Source organism: Pseudonaja textilis, chromosome Z (assembly GCF_049901715.1).
Source record: "Pseudonaja textilis isolate UNSWEBS1 chromosome Z, rPseTex1.2, whole genome shotgun sequence".
Taxonomy (NCBI): Eukaryota; Metazoa; Chordata; class Lepidosauria; order Squamata; family Elapidae; genus Pseudonaja; species Pseudonaja textilis.
In genome coordinates this window covers 109,826,854-109,843,846 of record NC_142008.1, presented here as the reverse complement: position 1 = coordinate 109,843,846, position 16,993 = coordinate 109,826,854, and the positions used below count along the sequence as shown (strand labels likewise).

Here is a 16,993-nt window from a genome sequence, read left to right as displayed (position 1 = left end):
TCTCCTCTGCCCCCTGGTGGTTGTTTACATATTTGCAGGCCAGATGACCACATCCCTAATCTAATTCCCATTTCTAACTTTTATAGGAGCACTTGGTATCCCATACATGAAGAGCCCAATTATGCATCTACCACACACAACAACCCACATACAAAGGAGAATTATCTTCGTTCAGCCAGAACCCCAAAAGTAAGTTCCTCACCCTCTCAGGCTCCGCAGCAGGTCAAAGAAAAGAGCTGTGGGGAAACTGCCAACATGTCTTCCAGCATTAATGGCTTTTTCCAAGGTTACAGTGGTCCCATTTAATTTCTTCCACATAGCGAGGACAGAATAAAGATCTTGCTCCATTAATCCTGCAGGGATCAAAGACAGAATAAGGGAGCAGATTAGAACCTGCCAGATATTTTACATCAAAGTATCACCTTAATTGTAACTAAACATCTCCTTCTTTTCTTTTGTTGTTTAAGGGAAGTGACGTGAAAGTCTCACCTAATTTTAAACTCCACAAACCTTGAGAGGTTGGGCTGAAAGAGAATGGCAGGACCAAAGTCACTTGAAATGCCTTGAAACTAGATGAACTGTGGTGGTGCAGTGGTTAGAATGCAGCACTGCAGGCTACTTCTGCTGACTGCCAGCTGCTTGAAGTTTAGATTTGAATCTCACCAGGTTCAAGGTTGATTCAGCCTTCTAGTCTTTCAAAGTCGATAAAATGAGGACCCAAATTATTGGGGGCAATACGCTGAATCTGTAAATCACTTAGAGAGGGTGGTAAAGCACTATGAAGCGGTATATAAGTCTAAGTGCTATTGCTATCTTCAGGGGTCAAGTTCAAATCTTCCACCACAATATGCATCATCTCCAATGGCTTCCTTCCTTCCCATCCATCAAAGATCATATTAATAAAGAATATCTGTAGCCCAGTATTGAAATTGGTTCCCTCTGAGTTTGGATGTTGTTGTTTTATTGCAGACTTTTCATTACCCAACTAGGTAATATCAACAGTGCTAGAACTGCCACTCCCTTCTAGCACTGATGTTAGCAATAGCAATAGATTTATATACTGCTTCACAGCGCTTCACAGCCCTCTTTAAGCAGTTTGCAGTCAGCCTATGGCCCCCAACAATCTGGCTCCTCATTTTACCAACCTCAGAAGGATGGAAGACGGAGTCAACCTTGACCGCTCAGAATCGAACTCCTGGAGTGAGTAGTGAGTTAGCCCTGCAGTACTGCATTCTAACCACTGCACTACCATGGTTCAGATGTTACTTAGATGTTACCTAATTTGGGGTAATGAAACATCTGCAAGAAAACAACCGAGCTCAGAGAACACAAAGCATCCCTTAAAAGTTACTTATGACCACTGGCACCCACACTCCAAAGCCAGTGACCCTCTGAATATTCGCACATAACATCCCCTTGCAATGTACCATCTCTGCTGGCCCAGAGAGACACCAGGGTGATAGTAACCAGCTCCAGCCCGTGATCTTGCTCCAAGCATCCCAACAAGTGTTGCATCATCAGGGGAAGAGAAATGGGAAGCTTCTTGATCCGTTCCGAGAGCTGAGTTCAAAATGATGGATATATTTTAAAAGAAAAAAGAAAAAAAATGACAGACGAAGGTTCAGACGACTTGTTTTTCCAAGCCTCTCTTTCTCTTTAAGAATTCGTGTAAGGCAGGGGTGTCAAGCTCGATTTCATTGAGGACTGCATCAGGGTTGTGTTTTGACCTTGGGGGATAGAGTGGGCATGGCCATGGTGGGCATGACAAGCTTGACGTCACTCGTGTCGGAGTGCCTGTGGTGGCCCTAGTGGAACAGCTTGCCCTTGGAAGTTCTGGGAGCGCCATCACTTGAGACCTTCAAGAAGAGATTGGACTGCCATTGTCAGAAATGGTATAGGGTCTCCTGCTTGGGTGGGGAGTTGGACTAGAAGACCTCCAAGGCCCCTTCCAACTCTGATTATCTGTTATCTGTTATCTGTTCTGCCAGTGAAAACAGGCTCTGTTTTTGGCCACAATGGCCTCCTTCAACCCTCTGCCAGCTCAGGGGACTCTATTTTTACTAGCAAAGGCACCAGGGTACAGTCCTTTGTTATTTGCAGGGTGGCCCCGTGGGTCAGGTGTATGACACCCCTATTCTAAGGGAATTCTTTACCTTCTCGTAGAGGGCAAAAAGCCTCAGGTCCTGGATTAGCAAGCTCAGGTATAAAGGCTGCCGAGAGCCACGTTTGAACAGCACGAGCCGCATCTGTGGAGAGAACAGTTTAAAACCCTATTGTGCCTTTCCATTAAAGCCCTCTATCTTCTGCCTCTCTCTCTCATTAAGCCTGTGTCAAGGACTCCCATAATTCCCAGCTAATAAGACCAGGGAAGATAAAGGAAGCTCATTAGAAATCTATCCACCAATTATTTGGGTTGGCAATATATAAACTAACAGTGTATGTTTTTAGCTTTAAGACAAAATCACTGTATTGATTTATACTACAGTATATTCCGATTTGTTGATTATATTGCAAATTACCATAAGAGGGAGCTGGAGATCATAGCTTGCTCTCTCTGACATTCTGTCTCTTTGACATTCTGTTGCTATCTAAGGTTCTCTGTTGTATTTATGCTGTACTTATACTTTGAAATCTTTGTTTACTGTAAATGACAACGGCAACCGGTAAGAAAACTTTGTAATTGGATATTCTTTGGACTGTTCAACGTATATGACCTGGACCGTTTATTGGACTGTGCTATTTCTTAAAATAAATTTTAACTCAATTTAGTGTATCTGTGTGTGGCTGAATAACTACTCTCATAAACGTTTCCGTGTGCATATCCTTGTTACTCAAGGGTTATTCTGTACATATCGTAACAAAGCTCCTATGCAGTGTCTGGAAGGCACCAACCTTTAGAAGAAGATCCTTGTTTTGTTGAGTTTCATCCCACTCTTCATCCAATTCCTCCCGAATTAAATGGGTTATGACAGGGATGGCTAACCTTTTCCACATCGCGAGCCAAATTGCATGCACGCTTGTGCTTGTGTGCCTGCACCCATGATGCAATGCCTGCCGCCCCACGCACCTGTGCATGCGCATGATCCCCTATGCTGTGTGGCTCTGTGCATGTGCGCCTCTGTGTGCAAACCCTGCACGCCCCATCTCCTGCACATGTGCACCCATCTCCTGCGTCCATTCCCACCCATGCATGCATGGCAGATACTTAACGATCAGCTGGCAGACACAGGGTGCACATGTGGAGTGGGGCTCTTCCAGGCGACCTCTCGCATGCCAGCAGAAATGGGTCTGTGTGCCACTTCCAGCACATGTGCCATAGGTTCGCCATCACGGGCAGGGGTGGGATTCAAATTTTTTAACAACCAGTTCTGTGCGTGTGGCTTAGTTGGTGGGCATGGCTTGGTGGTCATATTATTGGCTGGGTGTGGCCAACTCAAGATTACTCACATTAAGGCATACATCTCCTTACCTGGCCCCTCATGACTGTGGGGATGCTTCAACAGTCGTAAGTATGAAAAATGGTCATAAGTCACTTTTTTCAGTGCCATTGTAACTTTGAATGGTCACTCCACACAAGCAAAGTACCAGCAAAGGAAGGGGGAAAAAAAACTCCAGAGAAGTTCCTGAGACAGGAAGTCTAGTCCTGCCAAGAATGTAATAAGGATTAACGGAGATCTCCTGATAAACTTTAGGAAGGGGTGGAAATTTCAACCCATATCTCCTTAATGCTATAAGCCCCTGAATTTTGAAGGCTCTGCGTCAGGTGCCCCATTCCATTTCATTTGCACTGTAGGAATAATGTGGGTAGTCCTCGACTTACAACCACAGCTAAGCCCAGAATTTATATGGCTAAGTGAAAAAATGTGGTAAGATTTGCCCCATTTAACTACTTTTCTTGCCACATTTGTTAAGCAAATCACTGCAGTTGTTCAATTAGTAATGTGGTCATTAAGTGAATCAGCTTCCCCACTGATCTTGCTGGTCAGAAGGTGGCAAAAGAGGATCACGTGACCCTTGGAGACAGCAACCATCATAAATGTGAGTCAGCTGTCAAGCATCCGAATGTAATTCACATGACCATGGGGACGTGGCAACGATCACGATAGTGATCGATGGTCATAATTTTAATTTTTCAGCACCGTTGTAACTTCAAATGGTCACTAGGTGAACTGTTGTAAGTTGAGGACTACCTGTATATGCTGGAGGCATGACATATGGATATTCAGCTGTTGTGCTTGTACAGAACGTTTGGGTATGACCATGATTAGATGTGCTGAATTGCCGTTTAGCGATCGCAATAACAGCCCTCTCTAAGCAGCTTACAGAGTCAGCCTATCTCCCCGAACAATCTTGGCCCTCATTTTACCCATCTCGGAAGGACAGAAGGCTGAGTCAACCTGTTGTGGCTTGTGAGCCACCAGCCCCTCCAGCAGCTGAATCAGATGAGGAGGAGGCATAGGAGGCGTGGGAGTCAGGATCAGCATCAGAGCAACCTGAGAGCTCCGAGGGGGAAGAAGGGAATGGAACTGGCAGAGAGAGACACAGGCGGAGCCTGAACTGTCCATCAGCCCTCAGATGGAGAGTCAACAGCCTTCAGGCCTGGAGGTGGCTGATGAGGAAGAGGAGGAAGAGCTGGGTCCAGTGCCTGATGCATGGATGCGCAGAAAGCAGAGGAGAGCAGTGGAAAGCTGTGGGCTGATCCTGGGGAAGGAAGAGCCACTGCTGCTAGTGAGGCCCCACCCTAGCTCTGGGAATAAAAGGCAGGGGGCGGAGATGAATAAGTGTGGCAGACAACTATTCATCTTCCAGCTGGCCAGACTTGTTAGCCTGCGAGGGAAACTTTTTGCCAGAGCTGCCGGCATTCCTAATAAAGGAATATTTTGAATTCACATCAGAGAGTTTATCGTATTTGGGGAGCTGGTTCAGAACACAAGCCTGGTTTACCTGGTTATTAAAAGCCGACTCCTCCAATTTTTTCCCATGCTGGGCCAAATCTTTGCGGACGATGGCAGCTCGGTCTGGAGGGGCCAAAGGCTCAAGGGGAATGAAGATGGTATCCTTCCGTTGCTTAAGAGATTCAAGAAGCGTGGAGTCCGCAGAGACGCTGAGAACTAGGCTGACTCGCTGCAGGGAGAAACAGAGCCAAGGAAAGATGTGACTCTATAAGGACCAGGCTAATGGAGCCAAGGATATGAAAGGAAACTACAGCTTACCTGGGGCACGTTTTCAGGCAGCCAGTCAGCTACCAGCTCTCCTCCAGTAGCACGGATCAAGTCAGCACCGTCAATCAAAAGCACCAAAGACTGGCGCCGTTTCAGCAACTTGGCCACCGCATGGAGAAGACATTCAAACTGGGTTACAAGCCCTCTGTAAACCAAAAAATAAATATCTCTTCTTTCCTTCTTGTAAGATCAGGATAATTCAGCGATTCTTAACCTTGGCTATATGAACATGTGTGTGGACCAACTCCCAGAATGCCCCACCCTGCTGTGATTGACAGAGACAGGACAAGCCACCTAGAATATAAACTGAGAGCAAACCCCACCCCTTAGTGATGACCCGGGGCATGGCACAAAAGCAACAAAGTCACAAAAGTAGGTAAAGTCCCTTTAATATCTCCAACTTGGCCCCAATGTCCAGTTATCATTGGCTGGAGATAAAACTCTCCCAAGAACAGTTTTTAAAGGGAAGAAATTCAGTCTGAACCCAAAGTACATATAGATTATAAATAAAAACCAACACAAACCATGCTGCAGCAATTAACAAGACAGGGCAGGATAAGGAAATGCAGACTTCAAAAGATAATGAAACACACACAGTTGGAAGGACACCGGAACCCAGATAAGACTTGACAAAACAAAAATTCACACTTTGCTTCCAGCAAGGTTCTGTGCTCAAACGCCCTTTTTAAATCCTGTTTTCCCAGCTGCAGCTAATGAAGGGAATCAGGGCCCTTTTCTCCCCTGTAACCTATGTAACTCATATTGCTCCCTTCTCCGTTCCTCCCTGCATGCCCTAGGATGAAGAGGGGGTGGCCCTGGGTCTCCCTCTGAAGGCCCAGCCAGACTGTGCCCTTCCCCAGTTTCTTCCACAGTCACCAGAGCCACACTCCCACACCCTGTCAGCTGCTCGACCTCTCCCTTGGAATCAGATTCCAACAAGAGCATAACAAGCATTGATGATGCTACCTAGTTCAGGTAATGAAACGTCTGCTAGAAAACAACCAAGGTCGAGAGCACCAACAACTCCTCATTAACCAATTGAGTGGGAATTCTGGGTTTTGTTGTAGTGTGAGGATGAAGGTTGATTTTCTGAACTTGTGGGTTGGTTTTCAAACATTTCATAACTAGGCTAGGTAACATCTTCAGTAGAGTTTAGGGGATGCCAGTGTTCTTCTCTTTATAAGGGCTTCACACAGTGCCAGATTAAGGCTCACTGGTGCCCTAAGCACTGACAAATCTTTGTGCCGCCCCCCGCCCCCTTTGTACATACTGTACAAACAAAGCCAAGCTTAGGCTATATAGAAGTTCCTTGTGGTGTCCCCTTTGGGCCTGGGGCCCTAAGCAAGCGCTTAGTCTGTTTAATGGTGAATATACACCACTGGTTTCAGGTGTGCATGTGTTAAATGAAGGTCTTGTGATAGGGTTGAACAAAGAAGAGGAAGTCAAGCTATTCTCCAACGCATCTGAAAGCAGGACAAGAAGCAATGGAGGGAAACTAATCAAGGAGAGAAGCAACCTAGAACTAAGGAGGAATTTCCTGACAGTCAAAACAACGAATCAGTGGAACAACTTCCCTCCAGAAGTTGTAAATGCTCCAACACTGGAAGTTTTTAAGAAGAGATTGGACATCCATTTGTCTGAAGTTGTGAAGAGTTTTCTGCCTAGGCAGGGGGTTGGATTAGAAGACCTCCAAGGTCCCTTCCAACTCTGTTATTCTGTTAAGTGTTGATGGCAGGTGAATTCAAGGCCTTGAATAGTTGAATTATCTCGTCAGAAGTGAGGTTGCATCAGGTGAGGGTCATTGGGAGGCGAAGTCCTGATGGGGAGGGGATTGTGTGGGTTGTTTGGGGGGGTCAGTGCTGTCTCCGGTTGGCTGTGTGGTTGATTTGGATTCTGAACGGTTCGTAGGCTGGTTGTAGGTCAGTGGGTCTGTTGATGGAATTGCTTATGGATTGCCAGGCTTCGATGAACTCACGGGCGTGTGGGGGCGTAGTATCATGGCCAATGATTTTTGTGTTGCTAAAATCGAACTGGTGCTGTTTGGTATCGGTGTGGATAGAGATTTAGGATTTGGGATCGTGGCATTTGGGCCGCCAGCCAGTGTTTGTTGTAGTGCCAACACTTGGAGGGCAGAGGGCAGCCTTGAGGCCAACTTCTCATGACGCCCAACATTTTATTTATTTATTTAATTTTATTTTGTCAAGCATGTATGAGAAAACAAGTATTAGTATGAACATAACATATAAACATGTAAGTATAAACGGGTATAAGTATATGCATACTAAATAAGTATGAATAAGTGGGAACAGTAAGACAGGGATGGTAGGCAGGCTGGTGCACTTATGCACATCCCCTTACAGTCCTCTTAGAAATGGAGTGAGGTCCACGGTAGATAGTTTAAGGTTAGAGTTTGGGGGGTTTGAGGATGTAACACAGAGCCTAGTCAAGCCCAGCTCTGCAGAATTAGGACTCCACCAACCTGTAACTTCTAGGGGGGGTCGGAGGATTCTCTAGCAACTTCCTCAGCAAGGCACAGAGGTGATCCAACACGACTTGGGCTTTGGTCTGATTGGGCCCCGCCTTGGTGAAATGCGCTACAACATGATACTTGGGGGGAGGGCCTTCTCCTTGCAGCGGGACCATCTTCCTGAGCTTCTCTGCAAGCGCTGCCTGCGGAGAGAGGAAGAAAAGGAGGGAAACCTTCGGTCATGGGTCCCAGCCAAGATAAGCCTTCCTTCCATAATCCCATCAAACCTGGAATTAAAGCGGCCAACCTCAAACACCAACCCAACCACTGGTTGTAGAATTCTCTCTTGGGAAGCATTTCAGGCCAACAACTCCAGCTTTAACAAAACACAAGGAGGCAAAGTCCATTTCTCATAGAGAGGATTAAATATAAAAATAAAAATAAATAAATATTTCCACAGAGAGGAATAAAAGCACCTAAGGGCAGCACAAGAAGCAGTGGGTGGAAACTAATCAAGTAGAGAACCAACCTAGAACTAAGGAGAAATTTCCTGACAGTTAAGAATAATTAACCAGTGGAACAACTTGCCTCCAGAAGTTGTAAATGCTCCAACACTGGAAGTTTTTAAGAAGAGATTTGATAGCCATTTGCCTGAAATGGTATAGGGCAGTGATGGCTAACCTTTTCGGCACCAAGTGCCCAAAGCAAGTGCATGCATGTGCATCCCTAAAATGCAACGTGTGCACATCCTGTGCATGAGCCCTGCCCCATGCATTTGTGCATGACCGCACATGCGCCCCTCCCCTGTGCATGCATGGCAGAGACCCAAAGACCAGCTGGCCAGCAGGAGGCACACGCATGCATACGCGGCAGAGCTGAGCTGGGGCGACAGCTCACGTGTCCAGAGAGAGAGCTCTATGTGCCACCTCTGGCATGCGTGCCATAGGCTTGCCATCACAGGTATCGGATTTCCTGCCTAAGCAGGGGATTGGACTAGAAGACCTCCAAGGTCCTTTCCAACTCTGTTATTTTTTTCTGTTCTAAATATGCCACAAACTCTTTAACAATTTGTCTCTTATGCATCTTCAGAACTAACACAAATAGATCTCTAATACAGGTAGTCCTTGACATGCGACCAATTGAGCACAACATTTCTGTTGCTAAGTGAGATAGTGGGTTAAGTGAGCTTTGTCCCATTTTACCATCTTTCTTGACATGGTTGTTCAGTGAATCACAGCAGATGTTAAGTTAGAAACATGGCTGTTCCCCATTGACTGTACTTGTTAGAAGGGCTCAGAAGTTGATCACACATGATTCTGGGACATTGCAACTGTCATAAATATGAGTCAGTGGCCATCTGAATTTTGACCACGTGAACATGGGAAACACGCAATGGTCGTAAGTGTAAATCATATTCATAAGTCAATTTTTTTCAATGCTGTTGTAGCTTCAAACAGTCACAAAACAAGCTGTCGTAAGTCAAGGACTACCTGTATTTTTCCATGATCTGAAAATTCAAGTCTTTCCCTTCTCCCACCCTGAGCTACTAGTATTTCTCCTTGCGTGCAAGTGGTACTATTTTAATCATACCAGAACATATACTAGAAACCTGGTGAGAATGCAGTATTGCAGGCTAACTCTACCCACTGCTTGGAGTTCGATCCTGACCAGCCCCATGGGTGACTCAGCTTTCCATTCTTCCAAGGTCGATAAAATGAGGACCCAGATTGTTGGAGGCAATAGGCTGACTCTATAAACCACTTAGAGAGGACTGTAAAGCTCTGTGAAGCGGTATATAAATCTAAGTGCTATTGCTCTATACTGAGCTTCCATATCTCCATGTCTTGTCCCAAGTTTTCCAGATCTCCCCACTGCTTCAACCTTCCCTTTACTCACCAAGAAAACTGTTTTTCCCTGGCCCGGTTCACCACTGACAACATAAAGCTTGCCACCGCGCATCCGAGCCGTTGTGGTATTCAGAAGTTTCATCCGGGCACAAAATCTTCTTTGCTGTGATTCCTGGAAAGATTCTTGCAGAGCGTTTCCTTCTTCTTCCTTCAAGCCTGTTGTGAGTTCAGATTCACTTCCCTAAGTTGAAAGATGAGAGAAATAAAGCTCAGTTTATTTCTGAATAAACTTTCCTGACAAGCTCAATTATGGAAGAGCTCTGAAAGAGGGCAGATGTGAAGATCCTTGTTACTTCTCTGAGCTTGGTTGTTTCCTTGCAGTCCTGATGATACAGTGTAGTTCACTTCAACTGCTTGGAAATTCATTAAATTTGGTACTCACCACATTATGACGAGAAAATTTTGTCCCAGAACTTGTCGTTTATTTGGTACTCAATGTGCAAGCTAAAACTTGTTACTCTTGTTTACCTCATGACCCGCTATCCTTTCCAGTTGAAACAGAGGGTGACACATTAGTCACATGGTAGCTCTTACCCTGTGTACCTACCTTGAAATCTTATCTTCACTTCTATGGTCCTTTTGTGTATTTTTCCCTTTTCCCCCCCATCAATACAGGCAAAGTGAAGCTATTGTTCTATTTTATCTAAGTATGTATTAATTTTTAGAATCATTTTTCAGGTAGTGATATACAACTCTATCTTTTTGCCTATTGTCTCAAAATGTGCATTGCACATTTTGGTTTGAGAACAACATTAAAATTTATTTATATTGTTCCTTATTGGAAAAACATGTTTGGTACTCATCTTGTTTGGTACTTATCATGCCTCCTGGAACCAATTAACGATGAATACTGAGGTACCACTGTAGTTTGGTAATGAAACATTTGCAAGAAAACAACCAAGATCAGAGAGTGCCAAGGAACCCTCATTTCAAACCTATATTCTCCTTTATTGGTAGTTTTATTGGTTTGGACCAGGGGTCCCCAAACTTGACAACTTTAAGACTTGTGGACGTCAACTCCCAGAGTCCCTCAGCTGGCTATGTTGGCTGGAGAATTCTGGGAGTTGAAGTCCACAAGTCTTAAAGATGCCAAGTATGGAGACCTCTGGTTTGGACAAAGCTCAACAGCATTTTTTTGTATGTGTAGCTGTTGATAAAGATAGGATCGCCGAAATGATTGAGATGACAGATATGTCACAAGAAGAAGATTGGTAGTTTTCAGGTACCTCAATGAAGTGGTGCTGGAGGTATTTCCACACATCCAGCATGACTCTGTGGCCAAAATCTTCAAGGCCTTTCACAAAAGGCTGGCCTTGGGCTACTCCACCCCACTGACAGGAATAGCTATGAAAGAAAGGTCAGGTTAGGACACATTACAGGTAGTCCTCAACTTACAAATTTTTTGTTTCGTGACCATTAAAACTTACAACGGCACTGAAAAGTGACTTATGACCTTTTTCTCATTTACAACCTATGGGAACACAATCAAAATTCAGAGGCTTGGCAACTGGCATGTACTTATGACGGCTGCAGTGTCCCAAGGTGATGTGGTCACCTTTTGCGAACTTCTTGCAAGCAAAGTCAATGAGGAAGCCAGATCCACTTAACAACCATGTTACTAACTTAACAGTTGCACTGGTTGACTTAACAACTGTGGCAAGAAAAGTAATAACATGGGACAAAACTCCTTTAACTACCTCACTTAGCAATAGAAATTTTGGACCCCAGTTGGAGTCATTAATTTGATTAATTCAAGTCATTGTAGTTCTCCCTCTTACTCCTCAGATATCACAGTACATACACAATGATTACTTCCTTTACCTGCTAAAGGCGGCCAAGCTTCCATGTTTCCTGAGATGTCCCTTCAAATCAGCCATGCGTTGGGCAGCTTCTTCCGATTCAGCCCCAAAATCTTTCTTCCATGCTTCTGGAACGGAACTGGAAAGTGAGAGAGACAGACGGCTCAAAATGTACGAGGAAGACAACCCAATCTGTTGAGAATTGCTGTTTGGGTTAAAAAGCACCACTGGAAGGCGTGGAACGAACTGGAGAGAACAGGTAACGTTATCAATCTGGGGGCGCAGTGGTTAGAATGCAGTATTGCAGGCGAAACTCTGCCTACAGCCTGGAGTTCAATCCTGACAGGGATCAAGGTTGATCCAAGCCTTCTATTCTTCTGAGGCCCGTAAAATGAGGACCCAAATTGTTGGGTGCAATAGGCTGACTATGTAAACCGCACAGAGAATGCTGTACAGCACTGTAGACTTAGACTTAGAATAACTTTAATATCACTTTAAATGTACACTAACCGGCATACATTAAAATGAAATTTTGTTGCAGACAGCTCTGAGGGGGCCACTGTCTCCAATATACACCACATAAACATGATAAAAATATGAAAGAAAGAAAGAAAGAAAGAAAGAAAGAAAGAAAGAAAGAAAGAAAGAAAGAAAGAAAGAGGGAGGGAGGGAGGGAGGGAGGGAGGGAGGGAGGAAGGAAGGAAGGAAGGAAGGAAGGAAGGAAGGAAGGAAGGAAGGAAGGAAGGAAGGAAGATCATGTGGCTTGTAATGCCTACAAATATATTCTTTTTATTAAGTACCTGAATTAGATTTAAGTAACAATAGCAATAAGACTTATATACACTGTCCCCTAGCACTTTGTACTATTCTCCAGGCAATTTACAAGATCAGCATATTGCTCCTAACAATCTGGGTCCTCATTTTATCAACCTTGGAAGAATGGAAGGCTGAGTCAACCTGGAGACCCATCAGGATCAAACTCCAGGCTGTGGGCAGAACTAGCCTGCAGTATTGCATTCTAACTACTGAGCCACCAGGGCTCCTAGTAAGCGGAAAGGTGCTCATAGGATCTGCAAATTAGTTGAGAAAAACAATTTACCCAAGAAAGTCAGGCTCTCGTAGATAGAAAAATGCCCTAGATTCTGCTGTGGGATCATGGCTACCATTCAGGAATTGAACAGCCTCCAGTTCTGTGATGGAGCGTCCTGATGGATATCTTTTCACCTGCAGGGAGAATTTTCAAACAGCAGCTCTTACTCCTAAGAATCATCTCAAAAGCTGTTTTGTCTTTGATCACATTTAGCTCTAGGTAAGCCTTGATTCCCTTCATTTTCTGCCTTTTCTGTCAACACTGATTAATTAAGCCCACAACTTAGGCCCACAGTGCTGTCTTATGTCTAAGTATATTTACCCATGTTGTACAGCTCTAATAGTATTGTTAGCCTTCCCATTTTCTCTACTACCCTCTCTTATTAGTATCATTATTATGATTATTATTACTCTATTGCTCTGCATATACACTTGGGCAAATAAAGTGTCCTGCCCTGCCCTGCCTTGTCCTGTTCTACCCTACCCTACAGTCAACATTACTCTACCCTCTACTCTAGTCTACCCTACCCTATCCTACACCCTACTCTACCCTCTACTGTACTCTACCCTACCCTACCCTAATCTGTTATTTTCCACAGACCTTGTCCTAATAATTGTTGGGGCCACTAAATCCCACCAGATCTGTCTGCTGATAAAATACACATTATGCAAATCTCTGCCAATGTGAACGCCCGCCACAACAGCAAATCCTAAATCACTGCTTTCTGCACACCAATTGATGTTTATTTTTTTTATTCATTTGGGAAAGGAAGTTTATCAACCTCAGCAAACTTCAGATAGGTGGACTTCAACTCCTAGAATTCCCACCCATTTTAAAGTCATTGAGGTAGAGAAACACTGTTCTGCACCGTCAACAGCCCAGATGCTGGCTGGGGAATTCTGGGAGTTGAAGTCCACACATCTTGCTGAGGTCAAGACACAATCTTCTGGATCATCAACATCCCAAGGTTCACATCCATGTTATCTCTCACCCATTCATACTGCGGTTCCTCCGGCAAGGAAGTCTCTTTTGGGACATGGCCGTAGCGTTCCCCAAGGATTCCAATGAAGAGGTCACTCCGGGAGACTTCAGACAGACACAATTCCACTTGCCTAAAGAAAGAGGCCTTGGTGACTCTCTTCTCCCACTCCTCAGTTTTGCTTCAATCCCCTCTTCTTCCCACACGGGGAAACCCATGCAAGATGACTTTTTTTTTAAACAGACTTTGGTGTCTCAGTACATCGTAGTGTGCTGTGCTTTATTAGTTGCAGAATAATAGTTGCAAAAGAGACTTCAGGAGTTTAATGGAATGTGTGAATGACCGTGGGGGCTGAGGGAAAGACCTGCTGCCTTTGAAACAATCAGACAAGTGAGGCAGGAGCAGGGGTGGGCTTCAAAAATTTTAGTAAAGGGTTCTCTGCCTGGTTGCTGGGTGGGCGTGGCCACGGTGGGTGTGGCCTAGCCAGCCTCCTGCACCACGGGAGGTGGGGTTGCCCTGTCTGAGCTCCAGAGGCTTTTTCAAGTCTTCTGGCTCCAGAAGCCAGAAATAGGCCCATTTCCGGCCTTCCCGAACTTCCAGGAGGCCCATTTTTCACCCTCCCTGAACTTCCGTGTGTGCCTGAACTTACCTGCATTCAAAATGAGCAGTGTGGGGACTCTGGGGAGAGGAGGGGTGGGCGGGGCCAGCTAGGAGTGGGACTTGGAGGTTCTCTGAACTGCACAGAATCTTAGCTAGGGGCTAAGAGATCAACAGATCAATGGTCACAGGGAGAAATTTAGAAAAAACCCATCCTAATCGTTCAGGTAGTTAGTACTGGCGGCACTTTCACTGTCTTCAAAGACAGCACCAAGCAGAGCGTATTACAGTAGTCTAATCCAGCAAACCTTCAGGGTCCCTGAGACTCAGTTCAGGGGTTTCACGAGGCCAAGCAAATACTTTAAAATACTCAGTTTAATTAGAAACACAAAACCAGAAAAAACTGACATCATAAACAAGACCTAGTGCTCTATCGAGTCTACCCTTCGAGTTTGTTTTTTATTTATTTCTTATTCATTTTTATGATTTATTTTATTTTTTATTTTTTGAGGCAAATGGCCAGGAAACATATTGAAACTTAGTTACAAATGATCAACCAACTACCTCCGCTGGAAGTTGGTTCCAAGCTTCCACTACCCTTTCTGTGAAGTCCTACTTTCTAATACTATTTTTGAACTTCCCTCTTGTCAGTTTGAGGTTTTGCTTAACAATTTCTAGCGCAATTGATAGGTATAACCCACATAAACCAAAGGCTTTTGTAGTGCACCATCATTATCAGGACTGTAAAGAGATCCTGAGACTAAAAACTTTGAAATCCACTGGTCCAACCCAGAAAAGATAACATACTTCTTGCACATATTAGAATAACAGAGTTAGAAGGGACCTTGGAGGTCTTCTAGTCCAACCCTTGCTCAAGTAGGAAACTCTATACCATTTCAGACAAATGGTTGTCCAATCTCGTCTTAAAAACTTCCAGTGTCGGAGCATCCACAACTTCTGGAGGCAAGTTTTTCCACTGATTAATTGTTCAAATTGTAAGGAAATACCATTAGCCTTTTTTTCTTCAACATGTATTCTGATTTACTCGTCCTCCCCCTCCTTCCCCATAAGCACCCCACATACTTGTTCCTCTGGCTCTCGTGCTCCGTGATTCCCCAGCGTAGATCAATCTCCTGGATTGCTAAGCAGAACCTGGCTGCTCGTGCGCGAAGCTCGGGAAAAACAGAGCGAATAAGCAGGTCACGTTCACCGTGCATGTCCCGGAAAGTAGAAGAGACAAAAACCCTCACAGAGCGCCACCTGCAGGAAAACAGGAGTCAATACCCAATTCTCCATCCAGAGGAATTCATGGCCTTTCTCACTAAGGTAAAGATACCCCTCCCACATATGTGCTAGTCGTTTCTGGCTCTAGGGGGCGGTGCTCATCTCCGTTACAAAGTCAAAGAGCCAGTGCTGTCCAAAGATGTCTCCAAGGTCATGTGGCCGGCATGACTAAACACCAAAGGCACACAGAATACTGTTACCTTCCCACCAAAGTGGTCCCTATTTTTCTACTTGCATGTTTAATATGCTTTTGAACTGCTGGGTTGGCAGAAGCTGGGACAAGTAATGGGAACTCACTCCGTTACGCGGTACTAGGGATTTGAACTGCTGAACTGCAGAAGTTTCTGATCAACAAGGTCAGCGTCTTAGCCACCGAGCCCCTCCATCCCCTTTCTCACTACTTCCCCTTTAAAAACACCTGCTCCGGGGCAAAGGGATCAAGGACACAATTCCAGGTTCCTGCTGAGCTGTCGCTGTTCTCTGTTGCTTGGGCAAGCCGTGAATCTCGTCAACTTTGCCAACGTGTTCCAAGAACCGGGAATTGCCACATTCAGACATAAACCTGGCCAAAGTAAGAAACGTCTTTTGAAATCTAGAATTTCCCAATAGACAGTAAAGCGGACACCAGACACCAATTGGCTACTGAGAATTCTGCTTTCATTCCAACTACTTCTTTAAACAGTCACTAGTTATCAAAGCTCATTTTGTGGCCTGGTGGCGCAGTGCTAGAATGCAGTACGGCAGGCTAACTCTGCCTGAAAGTCATGCTGACTAGACAACATTACAGTGGAAATGTGGAAAATAAGCCTAAACACAAATAGAAGCAATCCTTGAGTTATGCCCACTTGTTCAGCAACCAGTCAAAATTAGAATGATCAATCTTCACACTAGGCCTGGAGGCGCAGTGGTTAGAAGGCAGTAAATTATGATTATCTTGTAAAACATGAATGAATAAAAGTATAGTCAAATGATTAATAATGATACTAAGGTATTTGATTTTTGATTGAAAGTATGAGATTATATGCAATGTGCTTGTGACTGAGGACTGCGAAATGGAAGCACAAAACAATTTGTGGACCAACCGGCACACTGTATGTATACATATGGAAGATGGCTTGATGTTTTTATGTTTTGTTTGTTTATGTTTGTTTTTAAAAACCAATAAAAACTTAAATTTTAAAAAATTTAAAAAAATTTTAAAAAAGAAAGAAGGCAGTATTGCAGGCTAACTCTGCCCACAACCTGGAGCTTGATCCTGACTGGCTCAAGGTTGACTCAGTCTTCCATTCTTCTGAGGTTGGTAAAATGAGGACCCAGATTGTTGTTGGGGGCAGTATGCTGACTCTCTAAACCACTTAGAGAGAGCTGTAAAGCACTGTGAAGCGGTATAAAAGACCAAGTGCCATTGCTATTATGTAAACTCTCTGCAGTACTTCCCATTGTGGAAACAGCCTTCTCTGGTCCAGTGAGAGCAACCCCATAACAAAATGTAATCATTCACACATCAAGCAAACCATCCACATTCATTTCTATCCACTTGTCTAGCTCCAGGGCTTACCTGAACATTTGCTCGCTGAAACCATGGATTACCACATCCTTCCTGGATTTAAAAGTTCTCTTCTCCCTAAAGATGGAAGGCAAAAAAAAG

General features: G+C 44.5%; 1 protein-coding gene across 6 annotated transcripts in view; it reads right to left on the bottom strand.

The window, feature by feature from the left end:
* The window catches only part of TEP1 (telomerase associated protein 1), a 96,309-nt gene that overhangs the window by 44,530 nt on the left and 34,786 nt on the right, over positions 1-16,993 (bottom strand). For all 6 annotated transcript variants that reach the window (XM_087916397.1, XM_087916399.1, XM_087916400.1 and 3 more), the window contains 14 exons: positions 16,904-16,969; positions 15,764-15,907; positions 15,145-15,321; positions 13,477-13,597; positions 12,495-12,619; positions 11,418-11,534; positions 10,823-10,940; positions 9,586-9,777; positions 7,702-7,892; positions 5,214-5,367; positions 4,945-5,124; positions 2,154-2,246; positions 1,428-1,560; positions 203-353 (listed from right to left, as the gene is read on the bottom strand). In XM_087916397.1, the coding sequence (XP_087772523.1) occupies positions 203-353; positions 1,428-1,560; positions 2,154-2,246; positions 4,945-5,124; positions 5,214-5,367; positions 7,702-7,892; positions 9,586-9,777; positions 10,823-10,940; positions 11,418-11,534; positions 12,495-12,619; positions 13,477-13,597; positions 15,145-15,321; positions 15,764-15,907; positions 16,904-16,969 (1,962 nt within the window). The remainder of the gene's footprint in view (positions 1-202; positions 354-1,427; positions 1,561-2,153; positions 2,247-4,944; positions 5,125-5,213; positions 5,368-7,701; positions 7,893-9,585; positions 9,778-10,822; positions 10,941-11,417; positions 11,535-12,494; positions 12,620-13,476; positions 13,598-15,144; positions 15,322-15,763; positions 15,908-16,903; positions 16,970-16,993) is intronic.